The sequence below is a fragment of the Equus caballus genome, chromosome 10 (assembly GCF_041296265.1).
Source record: "Equus caballus isolate H_3958 breed thoroughbred chromosome 10, TB-T2T, whole genome shotgun sequence".
Taxonomy (NCBI): Eukaryota; Metazoa; Chordata; class Mammalia; order Perissodactyla; family Equidae; genus Equus; species Equus caballus.
The window spans coordinates 86,058,648-86,068,521 of record NC_091693.1 but is presented as its reverse complement, the minus strand read 5'-3'; the positions used below and the strand labels follow the sequence as shown (position 1 = coordinate 86,068,521).

At 44.0% G+C, this 9,874-nt stretch overlaps 1 protein-coding gene across 1 annotated transcript; it reads right to left on the bottom strand.

Moving 5' to 3' along the window:
- Positions 1-262: 262 nt before the first annotated feature.
- LOC100073108 (trace amine-associated receptor 5) lies at positions 263-1,276 on the bottom strand. Its single transcript, XM_001504328.3, has one exon. The coding sequence runs from the start codon at positions 1,274-1,276 to the stop codon at positions 263-265; it is 1,014 nt and encodes a 337-aa protein (XP_001504378.2).
- Positions 1,277-9,874: the final 8,598 nt, after the last annotated feature.

The following is a 9,874-nucleotide window of genomic DNA, read 5'->3' as shown; positions in this document are numbered from 1 at the left end:
AAATATTTACACAGAGTTTTGACTTATCCAATAAATATTCAGATGACTTCACTCTCTCCTTTTCCTACGTTCTGCAATAGAAACATTGAATGAAGGCAGTGCTGTTTCTCTTTCCAAATTAAGAAGTTGGTTTTCATCTCCACTTAAAGCATGCTGCCCTGGAAGCATGCCCACAGACTCGTGACACCACACAGCCCCCTGCCACATCATCACTCGTGCTTCCTGCACGCCCCTACTGGTTGCCTGCATCCAGTTCAAAGAGTCATTCTTGGTACAAATCAGTAGTGGGTGTCCGCGGTGAGAAGATCTCCCGACTCAGGAAGAGTTTGAGCGCCTTCCTGAACCACCAGTAGGAAAAGACATAGATGATGGGGTTGCAGGCTGAGTTGAAGTAAGCAAACCAGCTAAAGATGTCGAAGACCAGTGGTGGTGTGATAAAGTTAAGGAGGCTGTCAACCATCGTGTCAATGGTGAAGGGAAGCCAGCACAAGAGGTATATGCCCACGGCAATGCCCAGGGTCTTGGCAGCTTTTCTTTCATGATTGGCAGCCCCAGCCAGGCTTCTGCTCAAGGTGCTGATCTTCTGAGCCTGCCTGGTAGCAACCAGGAAGATCTTCCCATACAAGCTGATCATGATGAGGCAGGGGAAAAAGAACACAGGGAAGTTTAACCAGCCCCAAAACTTGTTGAACAGCAGCTGGCAACTGCCCACACAAGGCATCTCTTCCAGCCACTGGCTGAGCCCTCTCTCGACCACATCTGTGTAGAGGAATAAGGCAGTGTAAGCTGCTGGCACCCCCCACCCTGCCAGGATGTACCTGAGGGCCACCCTGACTGTGAACTTGGAGGGGTAGAGCAGAGGCTCACAGATGGCACAGTGGCGGTCAATGGAAATGAAACAGAGATGGAAGACGGAGGCGAGACAGAAGAGGGTGTCCAGATAGGTATGCAGGCGGCAGAGGAAGTCTCCGAAGAACCAGCAGCTCTCCACGGAGCGAATGATGCTGAAGGGCAGCACCAGCAGACCCAGCAACAGGTCAGCCAGGGCCAGAGAAAGCAACAAGAGGTTGGTGGGAGTGTGAAGTGCCTTGAAGTAGGCCACAGCAAGCACCACAAACAAATTTCCTAGGACTGTAATCAGCATGCCTGCTGCACAAGCCAGGTAGATCACCAACTGGATGCCCAGTGGATGGACCCTCCTGGGGCAAGACCCATTCCCCTGGTAGCAGAACGCCGCAGGGTGTCCTTCAGCACCTCGGTCAAGGACAGCACTCATTTATGGTTCTACTCTTCCTCTCTCTGGGAACCAGCAATCTGTCTCATCAAAAAAAAATCTTTTTCTTTATCTGCTAAACGATTAGAAAGTGAGACCTAGAGGAGGAACTGAAGGGCGGTTTGGAACCGGCTACGATCTCCCTGGAACTGAATCAAAGGCACCTGAGAGTCAAATGCAGCATGGGATTCCAGGTCTCATGAGAGTTCCTTCTGCTACTCCTGTTTTGTCTGAAACCAGGACAAACAGTGCTCCTTTCTAGCACTTTGGAAATGAATGAAGACAATATCCTTAAGAAAGAGAAGAAGGATGTAAGCTAAATGTTTCCTCAAAGAAAAAGCTGGCTATGTCACAGTAGGTAGCATGCAATTATTGAGAGATTATCTGCTCCATCTGGATAAGTTACCTGTTGTCAAATATAAGTGAGATTTACATTATGGGTCTAACCAAATGAAGAATTAATTCTAGTCAACAAATCATTGCCTGGGGAAGGAGTAACTTCTGGCTTGTCCCCTCAAGATTTAAATAACTTGACAATGAAATCAGCAGATTAAGCTTTTTAATTACATGTCAACTCTTCCCAAGCAAAGAATTCAGCATACACATAATTAAAAGAATAGAGAACTGCCCTATTTCAGTTTCACCTGCTGCGCAATTTCTAAAGACAACACCCAGTGTTTGTACATCTCCGAAGAACTATCTGATAGGAAAAAGTAGTTTATCTGTCTGAACACTAGTCTATGAAATTTTAAATGAGTTTGAATAAATTAAACTCAAGAATTCTAGGCTACTTACAGACAGAAGAATCAGAATCACTTCTTAAGAAGTCCTTCTTGGCACAGGTGGACATAGGTATGTAGAATCCTGTTCCATCAGCAAAGATGACAGATGTGCCATCAGTTAATGATTTTATACTCCAGATGGAAACTACTCCTCCAGGTGGCATGTCATGCAGATGAGTGCTGAAGGAGCGCCAAGGGACCTAATTCGCACTGTTCACAAGTCTTAGTAATTTAAGGTTCTTTCTCAGTACAGGATCATTTATCCTGCCAATTAATTAGAGATGAAAATCAAAGACACTGGATTGATATTATCTTTCTAAGTTTTGTTTTTAGTGAGTTCCATATATCCCTGCTGCCTTAGGATAATTTGTGTACATTTCTCTCAACATGAGAAATAGTTGAGAATAATCGATCATCAGCCCTTTGGTTTGTGGCCCCCACATTAGATTCCTCATGGTGTGCTAGTTAAAGGAATCACAGTAGATGAAACAGTTCACCTGGACACAGGAGAGTTAGATTCTTGTTCCTCCACTTCCTAACCATCACTTATCCTCTTCCTCCCTTCATCTCCCCACTTGTGAGAGCATCTACAAGTAGACTCATGTGTCTTCACCTCACAGGGATGTTATTGAGGAAAATAATACATTCAACCATAGTCTGCTCTCTCTGATTCTTGGTACCAAACCTCCAGAAGATGGAACACCTCTTCACGGGCTTGGAGAAATTTTTCCGCAATATGATTCAAACTGGTGCTGCAAAGAACAGAAATCTAAAGATGGCAATAGATTGCATATGCCAGCAGAGCCTGTGGGAAAAGGTGGGGAGGTGAAAAAAAGATGAAAGAGGTCAGCATGCACCTCCACCTCCTCCAAAGAGCCCAGGCTAACCCCAGTGGAGACTGGTGCAAACCTGCCTTCTTGTATGAAGCCCATGTGGGTGGAAATAGATTTCTGACTCCAGACCTCAATCATACTAGGAAGGATCCTGCATGACCCCATACCATGATACCCCTTATTTTACAGGTCGTAATCCATGTGCAGTCAGCCAGGATGTCCCACAGCTCTAAAGCTAATCTGACTGAGAATCTGTAAAAAATAGGAACAAATGTCTTACAGCTGGAATAAGCCCTGAAGAATGAAACTCTCAAAAAGGCTTTTTGGTTCTGGGATATATTAGATCAAACCTGAATTGCAATGTTCAATCGCAAATATATCTGGAGATGGAGAATTTTATGAAGACTATTTCTGGTTGGGTGATCTCTGTGTCAGAGATTACCTAACCCTCTGTGCCCAGTTTTCTCATCTGTTAATTGATATAATACAATACCCACACCACAATTTTGTCATGAAGATTAATGAGCTAAAATTCATAAGGTGTTAAGAACAGTTGCTGTCACAGAGAAAGCCAAGTTGGGCAGACAAGAGTGTGAATGGATATCTAGTCCAGATCCTCTGTTAACCTTCCCAAGTTAGGGCTCTTATCTCCTCTCCCACTGACTTTTAGAAATACATTCCAGTTACACAACAAGTAGGAGCAAAAGTAACTGGATTTGGATCTTCTACATTTTCTTGTTTACCTCGGGATCCATTAATGCTCCATTTCCACAGCTTTCCCCAAAGTGGTTGTGTATTTTAGAAATGGGAAATAAGGGTGAGTGAAATATTAATCAGGTCGTCAAAAGTGTTGTTGAGATTTAGGATTCTATTCTAACAGTTCGTCTTGCTACTCCACAACACTGAAACTACCAGGCTCGGCTGCAAGACAGGAATGTTAATGCCTTCCAGGTGAAGAGCAGTGTCAGGCGTCCTCACAATAAGTTGTAAGTGTTGGTCAAGAAGAGAGAATGGCTACTGGGAGATATTCTACAAAAAGAAAAATCTACCTGAAGTCCCTGCAGGAACCACATCTCCTCCGCGGTGTGTGGGAGAGACAGGCAGTCAGTTCCTAATTGAGAATTGCCTCTGTCCACATTTGCAATCTGAAACAGCAACCACCATTGATGATTAAGGGCGGAGAGAATGAGGATTTTTTTTTTAACAGAAAGAATAGTAAAAGCAATTCTCTTAAAGATAAAGCAGCAATTCCCGATCTGTTTAGGGAGGACAAGACTTCTGCTTTTAGTAGCACCTCTGGAATCCAATCAACATCAATTCAGTGTAGATGAAAAGGGAGACGCTAGTCTGCAGTAGACAAGGCAAAGAGCACGGGCTGTACAGAGGACAGACCTAGTCTGGAATGTTGTGATTTTGGAAAGCTTGCCCAACCTCTTGGAGGAACAGGGGTTCTAGCCTCGACGCTATAGGAAGTGTTAAGAAGATGAAATAAAAGAACTCATACTGCTCTTCCGGAACACAGTGGACACAATATCAGTTCATTTCTCCTATCTCTTTTATTTTGTATTCTCTCTGACTTGATGTACCCTATTTTGGATATTTCCTTATTTTGTAAATTTCTTTTTTCATGTTGCTTTTTAAACGGCTCTTGAGGGATCCATGTGTTTAGTGTGCTGATAAACATCATGAATACAGGAACATTTTATCTCCCGCGAGTCTCCCCAGTGCACCTTGCAGAGCCTCTATTGACTGCACTTTCCTGCGAGTGATTCCTCTCCGCTCTCCAAAGACTCGGTCGTGTGTTCCACCCACACGCGTCTTTAACACTCTGTATTCCCTTCTTTTGTGGCAGCTCTGGAGCCACTGGCCTGTGGTTTCCCCTTTACTTCCTGTGTCCCCACTAAGCATCACCTTCATGGGATGAAGGACTGTGCCTTATTTACCACTACAACCTGTTAAAGAAAGGAACAACAGGCCCAAAATGGAGTCACGTGATATCCAAATATCACAGCTCCTCCTAAGTTTGAACACACCGTTGTATGTTTGGGCACATTATATTTTCTATAAGGATTTCATACGATATTAAGGATTATTACTTTACTATCATTTATGACCAGTAATGCCACTATCGAATTTTAGAAACCAAATTTGTTTTCATATTTCCTCCAACATCAGTCAATTATAATGAGACTCTGCATTGATTACGATAACCTGAACTTATGAAGCTGGCTGGAAGTGTTATTAGCAAAAGCTCACACTGGCACACCCACCACAGGATTGGAAACTCCTTGTTCTAGCCTGCTGTCTATGGACAGTCTTTGCCTGCCTTTGAGAACAATTAGGCCAGAATAGTTCTCAATTTCCCCATATCAGTCTTTTCAACCATTCACAGAGATTTTACATTTCCAATTAGAAATGTAAATAACATTTGAATGTGGTAAAATCTGTTAGCAGGGGCCAGCCCAGTGGCGTGGCAGTTAAGTTCTGCTTCCCAGGCCTGGGGTTTGCCATTTTGGATCCCAGGCATGGACCTACACACCACTCATCAAGCCATGCTGTGGTAGGCGTCCCACATGTAAAGTAGAGGAAGATGGGCATGGATGTTAGCTCAAGGCTAATATTCCTTTTTGAAAAAAAGCTATTAGCATACTTTCTGAATGGAAATAAAAATAAATTTTAACAAAACTCATATTTGAAAGCATCTATTAGTTAATCACTTGTTACCTGTTTTAGAAAAACTACTTGATCTTTACAATTTTTATTCCACCCTTAATAGGATCTGTGGGAAAATCTCTCCTCTTAAAGAAATGGCTTTTAAAAATCTTTAAGAGAAAAAATTAATACTGATAAGAATTTATCGAATGTTTCTTGTTTGCAAAGCCCATTGATCCGCACAGCAAAAGAGCAGGGATTACTGTTCTTGTCTCACAGATTAGGAAGTGAAGCTAAAGTGGTCGCCCAAGGTCTCTCACTGAGTAACTGGCCCAAACATACAATAATTTGCTCCCCAACCCAGCCCTCTCTACTATGTTATACCTCAAAAGGATGCAAGCCTTGAATAACCACCTTCCCATCTTCACAACAGTGTCATTCCTCTTGTCCACAAATAGCTTCTGCTGATTACCCCAGGTCCTTGCTAATTGGGCAAGAACAGGAGGAGAGATCAGTGAGAAGAAGCAAGATTGGTTTTGAAAGCGTGGTTTTGAGCTGATGGACTGAGGAGCAGAGGGCAAACACAAGAAGTTATTTGTCCTGAGAACTGGAGGTTCAAATATCGTTTGCATTCACTGTTATCTCTAAAATAACGGAGATTAAAAAGTAAGCGTTTCCTGTTCAGCACAGACTTCAGGGCCAGTCTGGGCTGTGTCCATGAAGTGGATCCCACAATGTGTCCTGAAGTGAGACCACTAGGAGGACCGTCCAGGGGTGCCAGTTCCTCTTCCTACATCTTTTCTTCCATTCTCCTTCCTCTAAACAAGCCATGTCTGTCATCCCAAAGGCCATTCCAGAGCCCACATGGATCATTTTTATTAGTGTGTAATGAGAGACTGAAGCACCTAACATGGGTTATAGGAAGCCACTTTCTAGCTCAGTAATAATCCAGGAGAGGTAGTATTATATTAATCATTATATTTAGACTGGATTTGCTTAATTTGCATCTCTTCATTCATACGACTATTAAAACCAAAACATTATCATTTGGCAGGGAGGAGACGGTTCCAATCTAGTATTGGAGATTGCAGTCTGTTTCAGCGCCTCCCTCTCACCTGATGGAGAAATCAAGCCTCGTAACCAGGCACTCAAGGTGCTCCCAGTCCCCTCCTGACACCCCACATTGTGCGGCTGACCTGATTCTATTCTCACACAAATACCCTGCAGTTTCTTTAGCTTGTTTCGTTTCCTGTGATGAATGGTGCTCTGCCAACCTAAGCTGAGAACTGCGTTTCCAGAATCCCTTTGTGGGTGTGATTCCAAGTCAGAGGAACTTTGGGCAGATCTGGAAAGCAGAAATGCAGGTGCAGCATCGTTCTGCAGGTGTTTGCAGGCAGACTCAGGGGTGGACAGACAGGGTACCTGCCAGCTTCCAGCCTGGCGTCCCTCCTGTCTGCTGACACTACCACCAAACTCCTGGGGAAGGACCCACTGAGGCAGCAGCTGGCCGGAGGCAACAGTGCCAGACTCCTCTACAAGCTCTGACTTTGGAGGCCCACTTCAAGCAGTTGGAAGTTGGTCCTTACTTAACCTGATGACACTTTCCTTTGGCCTAAAAGGCAAGCAGTCTTCTCTGACCCCCAAGCCAGGCGAATTTTCCCTCCTCCATACCCCCTAGCTTCCTGCAGTGTAATCGAGTGGCTATGGTCTCTCCTATTAAACCATAAATCCCTTGAGGCCAGGACCCCAGTTTCATCCATCTCTGAAGCACAAGCACTCAGAGCAGCACTGACACAGAGTCAATGCTCAGTAAGTGTTTGTTGGACTGAGTTTCTTTCCAGGCAGAGAGCACAGCATCCCTGGCAGTCACCATCCGCCTGAGATAACGGCTGCTCTGTGCAACCTGGATGAGTCCTGGGAAGCAGAGCACTGGGTTAGGAATCAGGATGGGATGGTCCACTTTTCCTTGGACCAGCCTGGGAAGAGCATGTGGAGCTGTTTTGAGAAACGATTGAGCTGATGTTTGTGGAAACCCTTTGTAAGTTACAGAAGTCCTTCATTGAGGTCAGGAATGGTTATGACTGCAGCAGAAGCTCCACCTGCTCCTTCACTCCTCCTCTGTTGAGCTCTGCTCCTGCTGGGCGAAAGGAAGTGCTGGTCTCCAAAAACAACCACCCCATGTCCTCAGACCCCAGCTCCTTGATATCAGTAACACATTTCATGTTATTCTGAGGATCGAGTGAGGAAGTGGAGATGTGCTGAATGGATGGCTGCACTTCTTGATCGGTCCCTCAGATTTCACAGTCCAGATGTCTTTGCTGAGTTCCCAACGAGGAAGCCAGGGTCATCATGAAGGCCAATTGTAAGATGCCCCTGCCATCATGAGGCGGTCTACTGCCCCATCAGGCCCTGCAAGGAGGTCTAACTTGGCCTGATGCCTGAGCCTGCTCCTTTGATCCTTCAAAAGGAAGGAGTGCCTGAGTCTCTGAATATTGCCTTCAGGATGAGGGGCCGAGGCAGTCTGCTCCTGCGGAATTAAATTACTGCAATCAGAAGAGAGTAAACCGATACTCTCTCAAACATCTTAAAATCCAATTTTGATTTCAAATACTGTCCTGTGATAATGTAATTTTCTGAAACATCTCAGGACCTATATACAGTACATTCAGATTATCAAATTACAAGTACTGACCTTGAGAAGCTATAAATGTTCAACAGAACACACAGATCAAGAGGGTAAGAGATTATTGGGAATTCCTAACTGAATCAGAGATGTTACTAAATGTGTTTGGAGTAATGAGTAGTTTCCCAATGGAAAGACTGGTTAGTTTCAAAAGAAAAAGCAAAGGTGTTCATAAAAACGTTTAGGATGTATGTATATGCACATCAGAAATACTAGGATTAGATGTCCTACCCAGAGGTGTGATGTCCTTTGGCCAGGTCAGAGAACAGAGGGAGTTTTTTAACCAAATATTCTGATGTTACTACAAGAATTGCTTTAATAAAATATTCCTAACAGTAAAACCTATGGTAATGGTAACAAGTTTTCTCTTTGTAATCTACCAGTGCCTTAAGGTTCTTGTGATGAAAAGCAACCTTACTTCCTGCAAAAATAAGCAAAGATTGATGAATGAATTACTCCATCCACGTGTAAACAGATTCTAAGTTTGTGAGTATGTTCTACTGGGCTGGAAGAGTCCTTCTATGGAACATCCCTACTTAAAAATTTCCCAATCTGGCCATACACAGGATAGTGAACAACATTTCTCCATGACCAGACCTTTCTATAAGACACTTGCCCTATTGAGGCGTTGGGAAAGGGAAGAGAAGACCTCAGGTCCATCCTCAGGAAGTTCACATATGAGCATGAAGCTCATTCTGACTGCTGCAAAGACTTCTGAGTCAGTGATTCATTTTCTACTGTGTGCCTCTGCTGGCCTGTCCCCAAGTTCCCCAGCACAAGGTTGTGCACATGTGACCAAAGCCCGTTAGAACAGGGATTAAATTCAGTTCAATTTCTTCTGTACAAATAAACTCTTTCCTTCATCTTCCCTCTCGAGGACAGGAGTCCCTGTTGTCCAACATCCTTTGTTATACCGTGAATTTGAGTAGCTCTCTCCCATTTTCCTCAAAGTTTCTGTGTTTTAGTTATCCAGTGAATGTGTTCAGAGATTTTTATGGGAGAAGCACCATGCCGAGCACTGTGGGATGCAAAGATGAGTAACACAAGGACATAGTCTCATACATAAGAAGCTGATAGTCTTGATGAGGACCCAACACACTCAACCCTAGTACAAAGCAGGAGTCAGAAGACACAGATTTGGGGCGGTGGGGTGGGCCTAGGAGGAAAATACTAGATATGTTGAGTTTAAGATCTTGCTGGAGCATCCAATAAGATACTCCAGTGGTAATAAGAAACAAGAAACTCAAATTTGGGGGTAATGATAGGGCTGAAGGTAAAAATATTTGAGAGCAATCTACATAGAGGTAGTTACTGAAGCTGTGAGGTTAGATAACACTGCTGAAGGTTGGGGCCTGATGGGCCTTTCTTGTGGAAGCTGTTTGCCGTCGTCGGATGTTTAGCAACATCCCTAGCCTCTACTCTCTAGATGTCAGTAGTACTCCCTCCCCGACGTGACACCAAAAGCGTCTCCAGACATTGCCAAGGGGCGAAAACATCCCTGGTTGAGGACCAGTGGATTAGAGAGACAAAGAGATAACGTGAAGGATGAAAAGAAGATTGTAAAGGACAAAATTTGGTGAAATAAGTTGACGGGGCAGGAGAAAGAAGAGAAAGACAAAAGGACAAAGAAAGGAGAATTCATTGAGGCAAT

Excerpts from the sequence above, each read along its gene's own strand:
- LOC100073108 (XM_001504328.3), bottom strand. The coding sequence starts at position 1,276 with ATGAGTGCTGTCCTTGACCGAGGTGCTGAAGGACACCCTGCGGCGTTC.